Raw genomic sequence first — 21238 nt, 5'->3', positions numbered from 1 at the left:
AAGATCCGAAAAAGAAAGTATATTCAAGTATATTCCAGTACCTGTTGTGCTTAAATGATGTAGTAAGAACTTGCCATTTTCCAGAGAGGTTAGACCAGGCCAGATAGAACTTAAAGGCTCTGAAATGCACTAGAAATTTGTTTCATAAAATACCTGACGTGCACTTTTACAGCAAAATCATTTACTCGTCTTCCAAGGAGTGGCTGAAATGTGAGAAGTGTTATAAAGAAGGCATTAAACTGAAGGCATCCACTGATGTGCATCAGTATTTAAAATGAGAGGAAGAGGTGTCTCCATGCTCAGTTTGTTGAAGGATGTCCAACCTGGAATGCTCTGAATAGAAAAGACCAGCTGAAAGGTAAGAGCAGCCATGGAAAGCCAGCAGCCATCCCTCACTCCCAGCAGGCAGGAACACCTGAAATGTACTTCTCAGACTGAACTGAAATCTGTGGTTTATTAAAACATGCCTTAAATTGTGATGAGAGGTGGCTAGAATTGTTACCTTCCAGTTCCTTTAGATGTACCACTTGGTTTATCGTCCCTCTGGTTTGTCTCACACGGAAATAATACATAAATACCTTTTTGGGCTTGAAAGCATTAGTAACCCTAAGATTTTTACCTCCACGGACAAACCCATTAGTTGCTATTGCAGAAGTTGACAACCCAGTAATTGAGGTTACCATCGTGGCGAGGAGAATTATGATTACTCCAAGACCTGTCAGTAATAAGAAGATAAAATATTTTACTCATGTTCCATGTTTCCTACAAATCATTCTCTCTTTAAATTGAATTTTCAGGCCAGAATCAGAGCAATAAACTGAAAAGATGGTTTGTTGACCATTTGCAGCTTGCAGAACATTTTCATGGAGGCCATGACATGGTAGTAAATTATTCCCATCAGTCTTCAAGCAGTGATTCTTTGTGATAGGAGTACTCTAGCCAGAAATTCTCATGATTTTCAAAGGCTAGAGGAAATGAACAAACAAGTGTCCCTTGACATGGAAACTTATATCTACCTTTAACAGGCATCCTGGCTGTTTAAATGAGGAGATTGACACGTTAACCAGAGCTCTTGTAAGAATGCTGCTGTCTTTCATCAGATAATTAAATAGTGAGTCAGAGGAAGATTCATAGTGCACCAGGACAAAGAATCAGTCAGGCAGAGAGACAAAACCTGAGTGATGTCCTCATCTCCCTCTTTCCCTGCAAAAAGTAGTTTTAGTCTAACACAGGACAAACATTTGAAAATGGAAATACTGATTTTTAGATGCCATTTACTTTAACAGGTGACCTGTAATCTTAGAGAACTTAGAATATTCTTTTTTTTTTTTTAGCTGATATCACAAACTTGAGTAATTGAACAGAATCAAACATCTGAAGATGAGTGAAAGGTGATTAGTTACAGGTGAACTGGGTTTTAGTTTAAGTTATGCTCTGAAATCTGAGAACGTTTCCAGTCTTTGGTTATATGGTCAGGTTTCTGTTAACAATCAGTTTTTAGTTTTATCTGAGCTTGCTAAGGCTTATGCACTAGCTGCCTTGTGTCTGTGAGGGGTTCAGTGTGGAACTGGAGAACATACATTGCCTGTAGCAATATTTATTGACCAGGGCTCATCCAGATTGAAACTTGGATCTGACAACTATCACTGAGCAAGAAGTACTACAAACTGATTGATTCCTCTGGTTTATTTCTACCTTCTGGCTTCCAGATCAGATTCCTGACTTCAGTTCATACTGGATGGTTATAGCCACCCAGTCCCTGAGTGAATGTTCTTTACTGCTTAAATTATCGCCATGTTATCACAGTCCTTTAAGACAGAAAGATGTCATGGGCAAGACATAAATGATATATAACGTGGTGATATATATTCAAAGTGATTTGAGCCTCTAATAAATTATGTTTATCCTATTGATTTCTGAACTCTAACTAGTCATGCAGCTTTTCGTATGCAGGTCTGTATAAAAAGAAATCCAAATGGTCATTCCTTTTGGTCAGCAACCATTACACAGAAGGTTAAACCATGCAAATTTTGTGTCTGAGAAGTGGCTGAACATGATTTTTAATTAGCTGTTAACTCCTAAATTGAATAATTTAGACATATTATTCTTAAAGTAGTTTTAAAATTATTTGGTAAGTGCATGTGCATCCTAAGGAGTATTTTTCAAGGATGTTTTATTGCATTTCACAATTCATGTCTTTAACATGTATATGATATATAGAGTTGCTAACTTGATAGTAACATCCTCATAGAAAGACTTTATTGTTAATTTTTAAAAAATATTGTAAGATTTAAGAATAAAAGTGCATAAAATGCAGTGACTTAACCAAAACATTGTCATATAACATAACATAATTGTAATATTCCGGGTCAGATTTTCAGGTAACATAAACTTGGTGTTTTTACCTTCCTTTGGTTAACCATTCCAGGTACATGTAGTCCTCAGATGTTAGGTGAAAATACCAGACTAGTTTTGGACCTGGAATCTTGTCAGGACCATAGTGTCCCTTTTTTCCCAGCTGATGATAAACACAGATCTTTGTTGAATGGTATTTTTTCCCCCTGTAAGAGCTTTTGCCCAAGACAGCCTATCAGGATATGGAAATAATTGGGTTTGCTCTCTTTGGCCCCCTAATGATGGGGATATAAATGGTGCCCAGATGGTGATTTAACTGACTCATTTAATTTCCATGTTAGTAGCAGTACCCAGTGAAATCCCTGAGCCTTGGTGATGATGAGCTTCCATCACTGTTCTCCTTAAGCAGCTTGGCTAGGGACTTAAAGCTCATTGCTAATAAGACATTCAGAAAATGCAATGAGGAATTATTCATATGGAATTTGACATCTCATTTTCAGAAGTAAAACTAACCTCCTTGCATAACACATGCAACTTTAAAAAGCAACAGCAGAGCAATAAACTCTAAGGAAAGAGAGTCTGCTTATCAGTGAGTTAAAATGGTAAAATTAAAAGTGAAAGCAGAAAGGTTGTAACTGATGTTGGTGCAAATTAATGTTAAAAATCTGATTAAAGTTTCGATTGAAAAGCAGGCATATGGCTCCTAAGTAAGTTGTTCCAAAATGAATTACTCTTGCCCATGGCTATTCTCACACCTCAAAACAAAGTAATACTTCTTGATGATCTCAATAAGTTACTAAACTGCCCTTAAAAACTAATTTTGCATGAAACCCCAGAGCAAAGTCTTGGCAATATTAAGATGCAGAAATTTCATGGCAAGGCATATAGTTATGAGTGCCCTGGGCTGTACGTGCTCATTTGGTATGCATCATAAAATCAGCAAGCACCCTTTTGTCAGGCACAGTGCTGGAGCCATGCATGGAGCACTGCAGAAGTACTAAAGTTCTCCTGCTTAGGTCTGGATCTTTTATTGTTGGGTTTCTTGTTTCTATTTATGTTTCTGTAAGTTTGTGGCTGGATTTTTTACTTAATAAGCGTTTCCTTTGTTATTCTTTGTTTAAAAGCTCAGACTTGCTCAAGTGAAACTTCTATGAAGTTACTGTATTTTATTGGAAATGAGACTTCAACCATGCAAAATTTTGGAGATGTTTCGATTCAATGTTTCATTTCACTTCCATTAACAAGGAAGTGAATGACAGTTATACCAGCTGATTTTGAGCACTGAGTTTTATCCAAGCCCAGCAGAGTCAACGCTCCTTAATTTACTTAATGTTTCCATTCTGTGAGCATCCAAACTGGAATACTTGCCATCATGCCTTTGGATTGCATTTTTTGCAACATCTGGGTGCCAGTCAAAGATTAGGGCCCCAACACTCCAGATTGCAGGATCATGGATCCCAGAGTGACAGTGCCATCGCAGGTCACGTTTCTGTGCTTCCCCAGAGCAGCAGCTCTGAAAAGGCAGTTGTACCACACAGAAATTGCACCTCATTGAGCTGCTCTTGTAGTGCTGGAGATTCTTGCAGCGTTGTGAGCACTTTCCTCTCTCACTGGTTTCATTGAACACTCAGCAACATACTGGATGGAGCCCAGTCCCCCAGGGACTGGCATTTGGAATTTGGATTAATTAAACTGCACAATGAAGAAGCAAAGATACAGCACACAGTGAAGTGTACTTAGTTAATTTATATGAAAGCTACAGCAGAGTTTTTTAAACTTAGTCTTTCATAGTACACTAGTATCTAGTACTGTTCTGCAGTTAAAAATAACAAAATCCTGATGAGATGAGACCTCCTTCCAGTTCTGTTTTCATCCTTGCAGAGAAGTGTGAAGAAGTGTTGTTTTTAATATGTAGATGACAAGGTTTGGGTTTCACAGATAAGCAAAGTGTGAACTCCTAAAGGTTAACTCTGTACTCACATATTAGAAATTGGCCCGAGTCATAAAGTTTACATCTGTTACAGGATCTAAATACAAATTTCACTAAAGCTTAGAAATATTCAAATGTGATGATCATATGCATAGTTAACAGATCTGTGCCTCTAAGCAGTAATTTGGCTGTGAGTCTGGAAAATTCCAATAGTTTGGAGGATTAATGTCTTTTACCTTGGCAAGCATTTGAAAACGTTATTTAGTTCAACATGCAAATGCACATCTCAGATTATATATTAATCATGATCATGTATAGTTTATCCTCTTTATCCCTTCACTGTTGAAAATGATATTAAATAAGATACATACCAATTCCTGCTTGACCTACAATCCAGGAAAGTCGAATAAAGAGCATCACACCCCAAATATTAAGCATGCATCTTACCTAGGTTTTAAAGAAAAAATACCGCATTAGTGCAATGTTGAAAGTAGTGTTAACAACCAGCAGCACGACAGAGTACATTTCAGGCTTTTAAAAAACACCCCAAACATCCCTGAAGTCCATCTCCCACTCTTAATTCTTAGAAGACCTTAGTGTAACAGAACTGATTTTATTTGCTTTTAATTTTTTTGTTTAGAAGTGCAGGTAAGTTCCTCACCAGCACACCCTTCACCCATCCGAACTTGACAAATCCTGCTTTGTTTTCCTCTTCCTTGCTGGCTGCTGTCTCCTCTCCAGCCGTGCTCTCTCCATTAGCCATTCTCTCCACTGAGCCAGTGCTCACAGCGATGTTCTGGAGAATCACACAGAAAACAAACACGGTTTTGTGCAAAGCAGAGGACACCTGGCTGCATAAGAGACACAGGAGAAAGGAATTCCAAAGAAGATCAGGTTTTACTGCCTCTGGAGTAGAGAGCAATATTCTGCTTACACCAGGCATCAGCAGGTGGGCTTGCTAATGGGGAGAAAAGATGAAAGAACCGCTTAAGCAGAGTAAATACATTATTATCTGTACTTAAGTGTTTTTATTGTGAACTATTCTACATACATATTGTGTTGATATGTAAGTAGAACATCTAAGATAGTGAGAGGCTCCTGGTTGGCCTCTGCATGCTCTTGCAACAATTTATGAATAACTCCAAGTGTAGAAGGAGGGATAATTGCTCAATAGTGAAAAGAGACTGAGCTGAGTGCTGCATGGTGAAGTTATGTGATGAACTCCAGTGTTTTCTGTTGGATAAAGTACAAACATAACTGCAGCAGCAGATGGGTAACATATTCCTGAAAACAGTTAGAGAAATGCCAGTGAAATGTAGTAAGTGAATAATCCTTTCTGTGTTTTAGCCACCTCTGGTGTAACCATAGTAGATAGGATTAGGAATTGCTGTATTTGTGGTGTAACCAGAATAATAGTCCAGAATTTTAGATTGTTCATATTAGGTTACAAATATAAATCTGTATTTTATCTCTTCAGCTCTTCTGCCCCAGAATCTTTGAGGCAATTTAGCACCATGATATGTTTCTTGTGGCTTGAATAGGAATTAGTCATGGTGCTGAGGTTTATGCTCTTTGTCATTGCTGCTTTTAATTTCTTTTTTTATCTTATTCAGAGCTCTCCCTGGTTCTGGGAGCAGCTGGCATTAGGTTAGCTATTGCCAGATATTTTCTGGGTCCTCTGCAAAGGCCTTCAGGAAGGACCAAGCCCCTTGCCATAGTCTGGCAGAGTCAGGAGTGGGTAGCACTTCTGGAAAGGAATCAAGGTGCTTTTAAGGTTTGGAGGTTAGTGAAGATATTTCCAGATTAACCAAGCAGGTCAAGGAGGAAAAACATCTGTAATTCTGTGAAACATATGAGATTTTTCATCTTGATTGACTTTAAGGCTGTTTCTGTATTTTGTCCGTGAACTTAAAAATACCCAACACACAAACCCAGAACAGACATAAAGGCCAACTGAATATGCCTTTTACACTAATATCTGGACCTGCCCCTCATGGATGGGGGCTCTAGTCATGATGATGCAAGGCTGTAGAATGCCTTTGACACAGTAAATCCAGGACTGTGCTCACAAATGAGAAATAAGTGACTGGATAATACATTTCGACATGGACTAAACTTGGTGCCTACAGCCCTGTTGGCCCTAAGTGAAATGGGAATACAAGATCTGTTGAAAGCCTGTGACTTTGAGCTCCTGAGTTACTTAGATACTTTTGACAATTCTTACCCTGAAATAATAATGGCTGTGTTTGCTCAAAATACGGTAAATGATTAAAGTGAGTTAAGGAAGATCAGCAGAATAATATGAGGGGTTTTTGCTACAGTGGTTAGAATTTCAAAGACAAAAAAATTAAAAGGGTTTGGTCTTTGTACTTGAAACAAGTTGTTTCCTCTGTACTTTGAATTAATTTGTGCTCTCTATGCCATTATCATAAATTATGGCCTTAAACCTTCCATAAATGCATTTTAAATTGGCGTGCTTTAGTGAATGATTGGTTATTTACCAAGCAGCTGTACCTGTGCTACTCATGCATTAAGGATGTGGAATAAAAGTGACAGAACATTTTGAAAAGCTACTAAAATAAAAAGTTAACTGCTTAAAAAAAAAAATAAAAAAGAACTAACCCAAACATTTTCCTTTCTTGTTTCAGAATGGTTTAGTCTTCATCTCTCCTGGGGCTAAAGATGATGAGCTCATCAAGTCTCCGTAACAAGTGTGGAGAATAGCCAAGAGGAAGAAAGGTTAGATTATTTCTTATGTAGGGTAAATATTAAGCCCAAGTAATTATCAGCAGCCATCAGCTGTGAAGTAGCACTTAGACTATTTTTCAGAGATTTAATTGGCGATTTGTGGCTTAATATGTGCAAAAACCTGACATGTCTTGCTAAAAGATGATACACGTTTGACTCCAGCAGTGTGGAAACTAGATATTTGAAGCTCCTTTCAGCCTGCCTTACATTCTGACATTTGAAAAATTGCATATTAAAAAAAAGTATTAAATATTAATATTTATCTTCTGATGTGAAGCCCAGCATCAAAGCAGAATGGGAATAGTTATGTGATGTTTAGCAATCTGAAGTCAAACATATGCCACTTCTTATCAGAATCTGGCAATGGGCTTGTGACAGTATAGTTGTCTTCAACAATCTCAGTTTCAAACTGGGGGTGAGGGGGGTGGGATTGCCTTGGGGTGTAGTGTGGTAAGCCCAGATTTTAGTGTTAAAGTAAAACAGAGCATCCTCTTCAGAACTGCACCTCGGGCTATTGTGTAACCCTTGTACCTGCTCAATGGGGCATTTCATCCCTTCCTTGCTGGTGGCCAGAGCTCCTGCTGCAGGCAGGGGCTGCAGGCAGGGCCCCTGTCCAGCTGCTCATACATATCTTATCCTCCTGATAGGATATGTATCCTCCTTTTCATACCATCCTAATTCCCTTCCCTACTAATCTGCTATTTAGTGACCTTGCGTTTGTTTATTCTTCAGAATAAGCTCTGCAGACCGAAGTGATTTGCCCAAGGTCACCAAGGGAGACCCAGGACAGCCAGGCACAGACTCCAGCCCTGCTAATGGTGCCTCGTTTGTTCCAGGGCTGTGCTCAGTGGCTCCCACACCAGGGCCACAACTCACATAAGGGCACAGCAGGTTGCCAGTGTAACAAAAATCCCATTACCTCTGACATTCACCTTCCTGTTTTGAAAGGCATAAGATTATCCTTCTGTAAGCTGAATACTGGAAAAAGTATGGAAATGGCCAAGCTAGATGATGCTCTTTTCTCTTCCCTAAAAGTCCCAACCTGTGAAGCAATTCTCCCTTCATTTTATTCTGTGATATCATCTGCCTTCTTTTTAACCTTCTCTAAGTGAAAGCCTTAAAAAAACCTAAACAAAGTTATCTCATTTTGTTTCAAATATACAAACCTTTGAGAGATGCAGCAGTAAAAACCATGGAATTTTCTGGTTATGATCAAAACTGAAAATTCCTTAATATGCTTATGTTCAGTACCTTATCATTCAGCATTATGTTCAAAGCTAAGACACTATTTTACTCCTCTCTGGCCACTACTGAAGTAAATTATTTCTATAAGAGGAAGTTTTCTTCTGGGCATAGAAATGGGTTTAGTCTCTTGAGCAGCAGTTGTACATCTGCAAATGAATACAGATACCAAATTCATATTTTTTCCCTTTTATATCCACTTTGCATTTGTCTTTGGAAATGCTTCTCCTTTCCATGTAAGCCATTTTACACAGGTCTGTGGAGACCTTAATTTAGGTAAGTTAGGCCAAGGCTAGGAAGCTGCCCTAATAAGATCCTAAAGAATTGGGTCCTAATTTGCTAATGGCTATTTTTTTTCTTGATTTCATTATTTTATATTACCCTCCTTAGGACAGGTGAATCTGCAGAGAGTGGAAGTCTGAACAAGATCTGGACCAGCATCCAAAAATCAGATGCTTGTCCAAATTATTCAGACCTTAGAAGTATCTAAAACTGAGTGGAATGGGGATGAGAGCTTGTTTTCTCTCAAAATTTCTCATTTCACAATTGGCCAACACAGAAAAAAGAATGGGGATTTTTGCTGCATATTGGCACTTTTAGTCTCAGCTTGACTATAGCAATGATCTCTCTCCAGCCCTGCCCTGATAAGTGCACAATTAAGAACCTCAAAAAAGGTTTTTGATTCTGAAAGTAGCTGTATCCTGTGTCTCTGCTTTTTACAGAGAACTTGGTATTGTGGCTTAAGGGGGAAGATATGGCTTATGAAGTCAGTAGAGTAACGTGTTATTCCACTGTTTTGTAGTAGGTCTTTTAGTAGTTTAACTGTTTCAAAGTGTAATCTATTTGTTCTTGCCACAGAAGTTCTTATTACAGCTTTCCATGCTATTTGGTTTTTTTTCCACATAGGGTAATCAACCCTTAAAATATCTAGATAGGTGACTAGACAGCAAAATTCACCTGTCTGAGACACTAACACAGAAATTAGTGAAAATCTGGTATTTGAGACTTAATATTACCAACTTCTCAAATTCTTTCCAGTGGAAGTTTTCAACGTGCAAACCCCAGAGGATCATTCCTGACAAATGTATATTCTTCTGCAAGTAGCCATGGGGGGTGACAAAAGTGAGGATTATCATGATAAAGGGCATGTTTTGGTATTTCATTATTCACTTACTGTGGTGTATACGTGGAAAAAGTGGAGCAAACAGGAAGAGTCTGCTAAGGGGAAGGGGTTTTTTTCCCCACAAAATGCATATATATCAATAGTAAATGCCTACAGTGGGTCCACCAAAAATAGGTCTCTCCTAAGGAGAGAGGAGAAACAGCTCTACAAAATCATTCAAAGGCAGGTTAGACAGTTGTATTCTGTTTTATAGTTCTCTCTGTAAGTGTATTTTACATGGATATAGCCCCATCTATTACATGAGCAAAGTCTAAACAGCTCTTCCATTGACAGATTAGGAGGAATTTAGCCAAATCATTCCTCCATAAATGCTTTCTGTGTAGTCATTCAAGAAGCTCTTCAGATTCATTCCAAATTCATTGGAATGAGTGTGAAGGCCTAAATTCATTCACTGAATCAGCACCTGAAAACTCTTGTCTGCTATCCTTCTTCTGAGCAAACACTCAGCCTCAACACTCTTGTTCTGGATTCTTTTTTGCAGTTGGAATGGTTTGTTACAGCAATAAACAGGGAGTGCTTTGGATTTCTGGTTGAGATTGCATTTGTTGCACATAATCTTTTTTATAACACTTATATTTGTTAATGAGTACAGCGGAGGAATCTGTCAAAATTAGTTATGCATTGATGTTAAATTCAAGTTTAGAATAAGTGTGAATTGTGTAGCCTGGTTAAATTATGAATTGACATTTATCATCTGCCATCCTAACTCTTACATGGAACAGAAGAGATTAAGTAGATCCATACTTTTAGACAAGATTAAGCAATGTTTTTCTGTTAATCAAGTACCTTATGACCACCTTTTAATAAAAATCTTTGCTTTGATCAGGATACAGAGCAGCAAGCAGACGGCAGCTACCAGAGGAAATATGGTAATTACTTGTACTTTTTCTCTTGGGTAAGGTCCATGAATCTAAGGACTTTCTCATATTAATAAGCAGAATTAACAGTCTGGAAATAGAATAGAGAAAAATTGTATCTTTCCTTTTCACTTACCTTTGCCAGTTGTTCATGAATTTCTAATAAGCTTGGTCTGTTGAGCTTATTCCCACTGACGCTGCCAGTGTTTCTATAATAATCAATTTTGGGAACTGGGTCCATTGTGTTATGGCCAAAAGTTTGTAGATAATACATTTTAGTGTGAGTATCATAGGGATGTAAACTAGCTTCTGTTTTCTCTGCATTTTGAAGGAAATTGTCATATAATTCTCTTTTTCCTGGTCTGTAACTGATTCTCAGTCTGTTCTGTGTTTCATCAGTAAAAGATGTTTCTTCATAATGTGGTGGGTCAGAGCCCACATCCTCTTGGGCTGTTTCGTTGTCGTCATGGCCTTCATTAATTATGTTAACTTGAAACCGATTTGCATTTGGATCCGAGAATACATTTGGTGCATTGTTCATGGACATCTTCAGGGATGCTGCAGACTCAGGTCACTGAGCCCTTTACTCTTCTGTGGCTGCAGCCAGTTAGTAGCAGCTACAGCAAAGGGTTTACTGCTGTTTCATATGAAATCTTTACTCCTCGAGTAATGAAGTTCTGAGAATTTTCTCTTGAATGTCTAAGCAGGCTTCCTAATGTTGTCTACTGTTTTTCTGCTATAAAAGATATAAATAAAACATTTCTGTTATTTTGCATGGTTAGATACATTTTCCACTGTAAGCTCTCCTTGGCCTCACCAAGTATCCATAAGACTGTCATCCTATGACTTGTTGACTAAAAAAATAGTTGAGTCAAAGACTGAGTTTGTGGAGCTGTTTCCATCAGTGACGGACACACTTGACCCCTTAACCAAACCAGCAGTAGTTTGGTACAGGCCTGAGCACTAAAGGGGCCAAAAACTCCTCTAGTTTCAATCTGTTTTATGGAAACCCAGAAAGGAGCAGGGTGACACAGTGAGCATCCATGTACATGGATCATGCAATTGGAACATGACCATGCAATTAAAACGTGGAAAGCAGGGGACTGCCTCCTCTGTAACCTGCTGCTCACCAGGTCCCTTCCAGGAGAGTTGCTCCCTGCACGGCGCAGGCATTAAATCTGTCTGAAGTACAGGATTTCCATTTGCCCTTGTTGAATGTCATGAGATTCCTGTTGTCCGTTCCTCTGTCTTCTTCTGGCTCCCTTGGAGTCGCAGCCCACAGAAAAGTGGACATATAGCTGTATAACCTCCTTCCCACCTCCACTTCCCCACACAGACCCTCAGCAAAGAAAATGAGTGAGCAAACAAAAACACCAAGAGAAGAAGGGGTATGTATGTTTAAGGCCTTTAGTGGGTTAAGTACCTTTTCAGCAATTTACAGTATGGCCCAGATGGCCCTTAAATGAGCTACTGAAATGATGGCAATCCGTAAGTCTTGAAACATATTTCTAAGGAGATTAGAAAGTGTGGTTGTAGAGACCTGTATAATTCAGCAGGAGTCCAGGCCTGTTCAAAGGGACTAAACCAGAGCATTGCTTAGACATGGAAACTCTGCAAGTGATTGTAAAAGCAGAAAGTTTTAGAAACAAAATATATCTTTTAAAGCAATATATGAACTGAAAATCTGAGTAAATAAGCCCATTACAGGCATTTTTTTTTTTAAGTTTCATGCTTTCACAAGAGGTTGGACTAGATGACCTCCTGAGATTTTTTTCAATTTAAATTTCTCAATGATTTTGTGAGATGCATTTGGCCCCTTGGCACAGAAAGGTAAATACTGCCATCGATATTTATAGCTCAGCAATGTAAATTTTCTCTAAAATCACATATCAAAATTATAATTTGAAGAACTGATAATAAAAAGTCCTCCATCTTCAGTATGAGATACACCTAAAGCATATTTTCTCACTTCTTCCATAAGCTACAGATAATATTCTGCTGTCACCTCTCTGCTATGATACCACTTTTTAACCCCCTCATATTTATGTTGGTTTTCCTGCCTAATGTTTTGTAAGCCTCACAGCAATGTTACATTTATTTAGTTTATTTTACTTCTGCTGTCTCTGGATTATCAATAGTGTTATTATTATTACACATTTCTGATCATAGATAGTATTCTGCTTCCTTCAGCCTTTTAAAGTTGCAAGGAAGTGTTTCATCTGCAGGCATGGAGGAGCAAAAACAAATCTTCTGTCATTAAGGTCAGTGAAACTACATTTGTTTTCATCTCCCTGACTGAATGAAATCCCAATTCTTTGATGACAATTTGCTTTGATGACTTGTGCTACCAAGTAAAATGATTCTGTCATTTCACTGTCTTATTTCCATAATATTACTGTTTTGCTAGGAAAAGTAAAGTCTCTTACCTTTCTGCTGTTCTTGAAAATAATACTTTGGTTTTCACAATGTATTTCCAGAGGTCTCTCAACTGTTATTTGTCAATAATTTTGTGTTTAGCATTCTAGCATTACGCATAAATAATCAAGTTTACCGTATTAGGGTAATTTAACTTACCATTCAATCCTGTGTTTTTAGGGAAGGACAACCTGCCTCTTTTATTCATGCATATAGTCTATCCCTCTCTTTGAGGCATTACAGACTCTGCCTTATTGGCCAGATTTTTCTCCTGCTTAATACACTGAATAGACCATCCAATCCCTCTCTTTCAAAACATTTCTAGATGGTGATTTAGAGAGACATTCTAGCTTGTTACATATTAACCAGCAAATGTACCTATCCATTACAATTACTGACTTTATGGCATTGCAAAATTTCTAAGGGGGCCTGAAAATACTTTTGTTATCTCCATTTCCCTCCCAGCTATGCCAGATTCTATGGACAGATCATGTTCTCTCTGTTTTTCAGTTCTGCATATATAGTCATGTAGATAATGAGTTCAGGACAGGATCTGCTCGGTGCATTTTATGCAGAAGACATTCAGTGAAGTCAGTGGGATTGGTCATTGGGGGGGTCCCTTGTCCCACATGCAGTTTTGAACCATTTACTCCTGACCTGTTTTTAAGTTTTATTCTGTATATTTAAGGAAAACCTTTGAAAAATTATGTTCTCTGTATTCTTTCCAGGAAGGCTGACTTCCTTGTCTATTTGGAATGCAGAGAAGGGCAGGCAGGAAATGATGAAGCTTTGTAATCATAAGGGAACTTGATAATTGCTTCCAGCAATAGATTGGGTCAAGAACAAAAGTCATAAGACAATATTGGGGTTCTTTGGGTATGTTTGCTGTGTTTGTTGTGTAGTTTAAAGCTAACTGAGCTATATTTAACCCAGATAACTTAAGTACCTTCAGCACTCTAACCTGACAGCACAGAGCTCAGCTGTGCTGATTAGATGTACATAAAAAGAATGGCAGTGTCAGGTCTCTGCAGTGGATGATCCTATCCAGCAATAACAGATCACATGAATCATTGTACTGATATCTACCTTGGATTTTATGGTTAAATTAACTAGGATAAATGCAATATACTGAATCTCTGAAGGTCTGACATTTTTTCTTATGTACAGTCTGAAGCAGTACATATATATTCACAAAACTGTTTATGTTTTATAATTCAACTGGACCGGTGTAGATTGATGTTGGCTTTTCCTCTGTTATATTCTTCAGACAGGAGATTCATGTCCTTCCCCGTACAATCAAGTATTTCATGTTCCAAATGGCGCTTGAGGTCTGCTGTTCCACTCTCTGCCTCTGCCTAGTATATAGGGCAAAAGAAATAACATGTATTTTTTCAGAATACATGAAAAAAGAAAACAGCTGCTGTAACTGATCTCCTTGTCTTAGCTCCTCGTTGCAAACAGAGCTGTTTAGCAAAAGTGACAGTGCCTAAAATTCTAATGCCAGCCTTCTTAAAAACTGAATTGAATTTCTGTCAAGTATTGTCACACTTGCTAAACAGCTGTGTATGTGAGGGTGACCTTGAATATCCAGATTTGAGTCTCTGCTTTCACTGTTTCACTTCTGCTTTGATAGGCTCTCCCATGACCAGTTCTTCAGTGACAGTCCAGATCTGTACAAAGATCCAGAACACTGTACAAAGTTGCAGGAGCAGCAGAACCAGCTTTAGAGAGGGGTTGGAGAGTACAGAGCTCTGCAGTCAGCTCTGGACCCTTGTCCCTCTTGGGGACTAGGTACAAATGGGTAAGCAGCATGATTGTCTCTGCTTTGGCCTTGCCAAGCTGGTGTAATTATTGCTGGGAGCTGTTAACCAGACAGTTTAAGTTCCAGTTTAAACTGAATCAACATTTGTAACCAAGTAGTAAAAAACTGGCAATTGACCAATTCAGCTAGAGTTAGATTGGTTATTTAACATTCAGTTTTTCTCTTCCACTTAAAATTTTTAACAATGTAGGAGATGCTGGGGGACTGGGACTGTGGTGATGTTGATTTGGAGTTCTGAGCAGGTAATATATTTTGTATGGCTGAATGTTTGTAGTATCAAAAACTTCCTTAATGATGTTTGTTTCCCTTCCACTAATTCTGCTTCAGTTTCTGTTGCTGTAGATTGGGAGATCTATCAAAAAAATACTCATGTGAGTTACACAGTGTTTGCAAAGGACCACATCAAGTTTTCACAGAGAAGCAATGTACTTTCCTCATAACCAGTCAGCAGTAGAGCACCTGCTCTTCTTGGAAGGTGAGAGATGAGTTAGCAACGGATGTGATCTTTGGCTTTCCCATTAGTTTCTTAATATTGGTAGTATGTGGACTAGCCCTTGCTCCTCTCACCTCAGCAACACAGACACACACCTCTTGCAGGCACCTCCTCAACATTTGTTGTCCTCCACTTTTGTATTCTCAGTGTACAAACACAGACTACGAGTTTCAGAAAATTGTGTCAGATGAGGAGGGGAGGGTGTTACCATTTAAACATGCACCATTCGTGAGCCTGTCTTTTGTGTTATTCATCTTTTTCTCTAGGGTATCATGAGACACAGTAGAAATGAGATCCTTCTCTGAAGAAGCAGATATCATCTGACTCTTAAAATATTGGCCATCATCACTTTCTATTGAATTATTGTAGTATTTGTTTTCTGTTAACCATTTCTTACCTACCATTCCACTGTTTGGCAAGTAAAAGCAACGTGAAGCGCCTCTTGAGTTTGCAACAAATATTTATTTAACAAAATGGACGCCACCAACATATCTCCAAAATGCGGGGATGTATAACAAATGTAACAACAGTTGGTTTCCAAAATGAAATCAACATCAAATTTAAGGCAGGATATTCTGTGAGTTTTCATGCAAGAGCATATTCAAATGTTCCTTTATCCAACCCCTCAACTTCATCTTCCCATGTAGAAGAAGGCATACTACTGTAGGGGTCTAGCAAGATTTTGAAGCATCGGATAATTAGAAGTCCCAAGAAAACACACAAAATCCCCACAAAGGCAAAGCCAGTTTTTTGCTCTAGAGTCAGAGGGAAGGCAGACATTTCGTTGACACTCATGCTGGCTGAAGTGTTGCTGCAGTAATTACTGCTCATCATTGGGCATCACATCCTGGTGACTCTGTGGGGTTTTCACCTCTATTGCTTCTTTGCCTGCATAGAAAAGTCCAATCAGTGTGGTTAGGTCTAAATGGGATGCATGTATCTAAGCTGCAGTATATGAACATTTGGAAGTGAAAACCAGCTCGGATTTTAGCAGTGTCCTGTTGTTTTTTCACATTTAAATTAATATGAAAAAATTGCAACTTTTAGCCTCTACACACTATCCACTTACTGGCCTCTGTTATGAGACAGCAAACTCACAGTTTTCTGGCTTTCTGTCTCCTCAAAACAGGAACTTCAGCACATGGCTGTTGCAAATAGTATTTTGTCAGGCTGGGCACAAGTCTACAGATTCTGATTTGGCAATACTCACCGAGGTCTCCACCTGGAGAAGCCAGGTATGTTTTCTGAAATGGCTTTAAATCTCTATCCTTAAACTAGTTAAACTTGCATTGACCTCAAAGGCAATTTCAGCCAAATAATATGGATTTTGCCATCTGATTTAGATCACGAGTCTAAATAAATAGATCCAACTTGTAAAATAAACCACTGTGTGTGCAATTTTAGTGAAGTCTTGGTCCCCAGTTTCAGAAAAAAAAAAGCTGTGTATTTGAGCTTGTAAGAAAGTGAGCATATTGATAAAATTACCCTTCACCTTTCTCTGTACATGTCCACTCTTGTGTACGAGGAAAGATTGGTGGGAGAAGAGATAACAGAATTAAATTCCCTTCCCCTAAATCTTGCTCCCATTTTTTTCTTCTTCTTGGTCTTCGCCTTAAATACATACATATCCTGCCATTTTCACAGGCATAGGAAACAGCAGGTCTGAAATCCCTCCTGATGTTGCTCAGGGGGCTGACCCTAAAGTGTGTCCTATGGAGGGCAGGAGGCTCAGGCAACTCCACCCTGCCACTGCCACCAGGAGAGCTCTGTGTGTTTCCAGGCAGGTGAAACCTGTTATTTTTGCCTGTTTAAGGAGATCTTATGTATAGATTTTAATTGGGGGTGGGGATCGTTTTGCTTTATCTTAGGTTTTCTATCAGATATTAGAATCACAAATTTCTTTTGTACCTATAGACAGCAGGAGGTTTGGAAGGACTGGGACATCAAAAGCACCAAAGGACAAAGGCACTTTTATTCTGAGGTTAGAGTTTGAGGTTTCCTGCCTCTTGCTAACACCTATTTAACGAACATGCCTCAGGGAAAAACTCTTTTTGTTAACGGTTCAACCATCTTTTTCCCCAGGGAATTACCAGTATCCATTTATTTCCTGGCAGAGTAATTAGGCCACTCAGAGCTCTGTGCTGCCATGGCTACACTGCTTCAGGTACCTGCACTGCTAAGCCAGGTTAAAGGGAGCTCTGGTATCTGTGTACTGCAGTCATGGCTGAAAGTAGCCATACTCTACAATAAAAAAAAGCAAAAATAAGATTTGGCATTCCTGAGCAGACAGAAATGGACAGAACTTTTATCTTCTTTGGTGTCTCCTTTCTCACTTCAGAATTTGTGGGGGTTTTGACTAATTATCCTATAAAGAATAAACATTTTAAAACAAAGGTTAAAAGGGCAAGACACAAGTCTTTTTCTTTTTGCAATAAACCTCAATGTAGTAGATGTTAAATAATGTTTTCCTATTACTGTCTTTACATGTGTGCCAGAGCATAACAGCCAATGTTCTGTTTATTCTATAGAGTTGTGTATGAGATCCTTCCTTGTTTTGAATTATATTCTGCTCTTTGGGTCACAATGTTTTAATTCCTGTTAAGCTGGAGAAAAGATCCAGATATAGCCTATTGGAATTAGAAATAATGTCAACAACAAGCAATATTTATTTTCTGAAAATGTATCATGGGTAAAGCCCACCTGCTATATGGATTTTCATTGGGCATACTTCCAATTTTTCTATTAAGTTTGACCTTCTGCAGGGAAAAAATAATCACAGAAAGCTCAATATCACAAATTTATGTCACAAATCAGTTGATTTGAACAAGAGCCAATCAAGGAAAAAAATTACTTTCCAGAAATCATAGGACACTGGGTTATAAAAATTAAATTTAAGGCTTATACTGGAAAATTATATGTAGCCACTACCTGGAAAAGCCAGACCCAAACTCCCCAGTTGCTACCTTGAAAGACATAGAGAAAAATCTTAGCGATAGGCTGGCTGTGGAGAACCCTGCATCTGAGCTGAGTCCAGGCAAATATGTTTGTGTTTGACATGACATTCTTCACCATAGAGAGTCATTTTCCAAGAATATGACTTCCAGTCTTACTAATTTTGCAGGTTACACACTGGAATTAATGGGATTTGTTTGTACATTATGTGCTTGTCAGGAGACACTATGCAACAGATCTCTGTGCAAAGCTGGACTGATGCTGAAACATGGAAAAATATATCTTAGTCTTATCCAACAAAAGTTTGGCTGAAACAGCTGCCTGAGAAAACACCATGCATTTTGCTGGGGGTGGGGGGAGATTGGTTCTGGGAAACTCTAATGTGCAGCTTTGTGTTCTTCTCTTCCTTGTCCTGAATTTCAGAAATTGTAATCGAAGCCTCCACGTTCACAGGAAATTTTGCTCTAATTATGTATCCCCAAAACTGTGGCAGCACATCTGACCTTGCATGCCTGTTTTATTGTTTCCACATTGTAGTGCTGCACACAGGTTTGATGTCCTCTCCCAGTCAGTCAGATACCCTGTCATTTGCTGCAGAGTATGTGTCAAGTCCTGAGTCAGAAGACTGAATGCTAACTAACATGGCCTGGATCCAAAAATCTTCAAAGATAGCCTCTAGAAAAGCATGATGGGGACAGGCATTGTATCAGTTAGAATCTGCAGAGCTGTTTTGTGGGGGCTGGCCCCAGACTGAGCTTGACTTTTCTTTTCACAGGTGAAGACTCTACTCCTTGGAGTTACCCGTATAAAAACACTGGCAAAAAGAAAGGCTCCTTAACATCCTGCTGTGAAATAAAAGGCCATTGGAAGCCCTTCTGAGGTCAGAATGAACCATAAGAGTCCTAAAGAAAATAGGAATAAGGAAAACAGCTTAGCATATAGACCACTTGGCTAAGAAGAAGGGAGGTATAAGCTGGGGGTGCTGGCTGCACCTGTGGGGGGATGGTGAAGGGGAACACCATGGGTACTAAGTATTGTGAGGTAGCTGGAAAAAAGATGTTGAAATTCTTATCCTAGGAGCATCATCAGCCCAACTCTGCCAATGTTTGGTGTTGATTGAAGACCCCAGCTCCAGTTCTTTGGTGGTTTGCAGTGACAGGGTGCCACTTTTTTCAGACCTAGCCTTTACTCGTATGTTTACAGAGAATCTGAAAGATTAAGAAAGTAGCCAGAATAATCTTCCTTGTGTTTTGGGTTTCAGTCCTTCTCTCACAGAACCCCCTATAGGATTTGTTTTCTAATGGCTTGGTACTGGAAAGGAGTATCTTTACATGGTCTCAAGCTGGGAGCATTCATCCTCTTGGCATGATTAAACCTCAGTTGCCTGAAAACCCACTTCATAAACGGTAGTGTGCAACAAAATGGACCAAATCAGTGGCCATCTGTTCACCTCTTGGATGTCTGCAGCCCAGCTGCTGTTTCATGGATGTGGTCATTCTCAAAGTACTTCTAATAGCTTCAGTCCCAAGCTTGTGTTTGAGTAAGGACAAACCTAACTTGAAAACGTGGTGGTGTGGTTAGGGACATTTAAAGTTTTGGAAGCACCTCATTTGCACTTAACTATCTCTTTAGGGAAACTAAACTGTATCCCAGAAATGCTATCAGAAAAAATGGGCACAGGAGGTGGTAGGATGAAAAGACTAACAATGGAGAAGTCCTAATGAAATGGAAATTTGAATGAATATGGAATTCTCCAACGGGCCTGAGCTACCTGAGTTAATAACACACGGCCAGAAATGCTGCAAAAGCCGTGCTGTGACCACACAGCCAACCTGTCATGCTCATGTGCACGCTGCATGCCTGTATTCTCTAAATTGCAGAGGAGAAGACTGTCTCTTCAGGGTTCTAGGAAAACATACAGGGAGGTGAAGGTAGGAAGGCCAGGGCATGGATGCCCAGCAAATGAAGGCATGGCTCACTGTTCTGCAAGGAGAGCAAAGCCCCACACAGGCAGGCAGTGTTTTTGCAGCATGGTAACTCTGGGTGCAAGCAACACTTTTCCACTTAAACAGCATTCCCCTGCAAAGAAGCAGCAGCCGGGCAGTGACACCTCCATCCTTCCAACAAGCAATGAATTGCAGAAATGAGATTTTATCCTTAGCAAATACATCAGCCTGGAGTCTCCATTGGACAGGAGCTCTTGTGCTGTGAATTCATGTAGGTAGTCTAGATTTCGATAATACAGTGATGCAGGAAAATAAAACGCTCATTAGCATCATCCTTAACTTGTGAACGTGGAAAAGTGTTGCCTGCTTCCCTGGGGACGGACGCTGCGAGAGACCGAGCACCTGCAAAGCAATTGTTGCTGTAGGATTGCGCGCACAGCCTTCGCTTTCCCGGCCCCGCTATCCAGGGAGGGCAGATTTAGGCTCTGCCCCTGCCCCTGCTCCCCCCGCCGCCCCGGGTCCCTCGGTCCCCCCGCCCCGCTGGGCCGTGCGGGCCGGGCCGGGCGGCGCCGCAAGGTCAGAGCCCGCCGCCCGCCCCGCCGCGGTACCCACCCGTGTCCTCCGCGCCCGCGCTGCCCATGGTGGCGAAGCGCGGAGCTCCCGCGGCTCCGGGGCCGCCTCGCCGGCTGTCGAAAGCCCAGGTCGGAGTCCCGACGGCTCCGGGCACGGGGTGGTCCCGGGCGGCGGGGGGGGCAGCTCGCCCTTGCTCCCCTCGCCGCCCGGCGATGCGACCCCGCCGAGGGATGCTCAAAGTGCCCTAATTAAAAAATTAAACACGGCTGCTGCTGCTACCGCCTCCTCCTCCACCTCCCCGCCCGCCCCCTTCCATCGCAATTCAGCCGCGCTCCTCTCCGGCCCCCCTTTGCACGGATTAGACCGAGGAGCGTGGAAACTTCCTGCAAAACACTACGTGCGGTGCATCGGTAAGGGCCGGGCCGGGGCCGCTGCGGAGCGGGCGGGAGCAGCGCTCCCTCCTCCGCTCCGCTCCCGCCGCCCAGGCCGGGACTGAGTGTCCCCGCAGCGATGGGGACCGGGCTGCGGTACCTCCCGGGCCGGGAGCGCCGGTACCGGGCGAGCAGCGCAGCCCCGCCGCCGGCGCGGAGCGGGACCTGTGGAGCCGCGCTGGGTGCGGCGGGGCCGCGCTGCTGCCCTGGAACTGCGGGCAGGGGCTGACACACTGATCTGAGCGGGGCGTGGGGACCTGAAAGCCTCTTAGGGCTGCGCCCGCAGAGTGG

At 40.6% G+C, this 21238-nt stretch overlaps 2 protein-coding genes and 1 long non-coding RNA gene across 6 annotated transcripts in view; 1 reads left to right on the top strand and 2 right to left on the bottom strand.

Moving 5' to 3' along the window:
• SLC12A1 (solute carrier family 12 member 1) overlaps nt 1–13351 on the bottom strand; it is a 47209-nt gene extending 33858 nt beyond the window's left edge. The window contains exons 1-5 of one of the 4 annotated variants that reach the window (XM_051797222.1): nt 12890–13343; nt 10452–11051; nt 4947–5081; nt 4657–4732; nt 620–715 (exon numbers count right to left, since the gene is read on the bottom strand). In XM_051797222.1, the coding sequence (XP_051653182.1) occupies nt 620–715; nt 4657–4732; nt 4947–5081; nt 10452–10862 (718 nt within the window). In that variant the 5' untranslated portion in view covers nt 10863–11051; nt 12890–13343. Of the gene's footprint in view, nt 1–619; nt 716–4656; nt 4733–4946; nt 5082–6907; nt 10415–10451; nt 11052–12741 lie in introns of those variants that run through there. The other 3 variants (XM_051797224.1, XM_051797223.1, XM_051797226.1) reach the window with 3 other exon arrangements.
• On the top strand, nt 5–18732 carry LOC127475407 (uncharacterized). Its single transcript, XR_007906193.1, has 6 exons — nt 5–358; nt 6934–7024; nt 10285–10327; nt 14364–15027; nt 16175–16280; nt 16690–18732. It is a non-coding gene; the product is annotated as an uncharacterized LOC127475407 (long non-coding RNA).
• Nucleotides 15488–20866, bottom strand: CTXN2 (cortexin 2). Its single transcript, XM_051797240.1, has 2 exons — nt 20556–20866; nt 15488–15933 (listed from the first exon to the last, which is right to left on the bottom strand). The coding sequence occupies exon 2, from the start codon at nt 15877–15879 to the stop codon at nt 15631–15633; it is 249 nt and encodes an 82-aa protein (XP_051653200.1). The 5' UTR covers nt 15880–15933; nt 20556–20866; the 3' UTR covers nt 15488–15630.
• Between the last annotated feature and the right edge of the window lie 372 nt (nt 20867–21238).

Source organism: Manacus candei, unplaced genomic scaffold (genome assembly GCF_025592945.1).
Source record: "Manacus candei isolate 608988 ecotype Guabito, Panama unplaced genomic scaffold, ASM2559294v1 h1tg000046l, whole genome shotgun sequence".
Lineage (NCBI taxonomy): Eukaryota > Metazoa > Chordata > Aves > Passeriformes > Pipridae > Manacus > Manacus candei.
The sequence above is the reverse complement of the archived record's forward strand: the minus strand, read 5'-3'. Positions and strand labels throughout refer to the sequence as shown.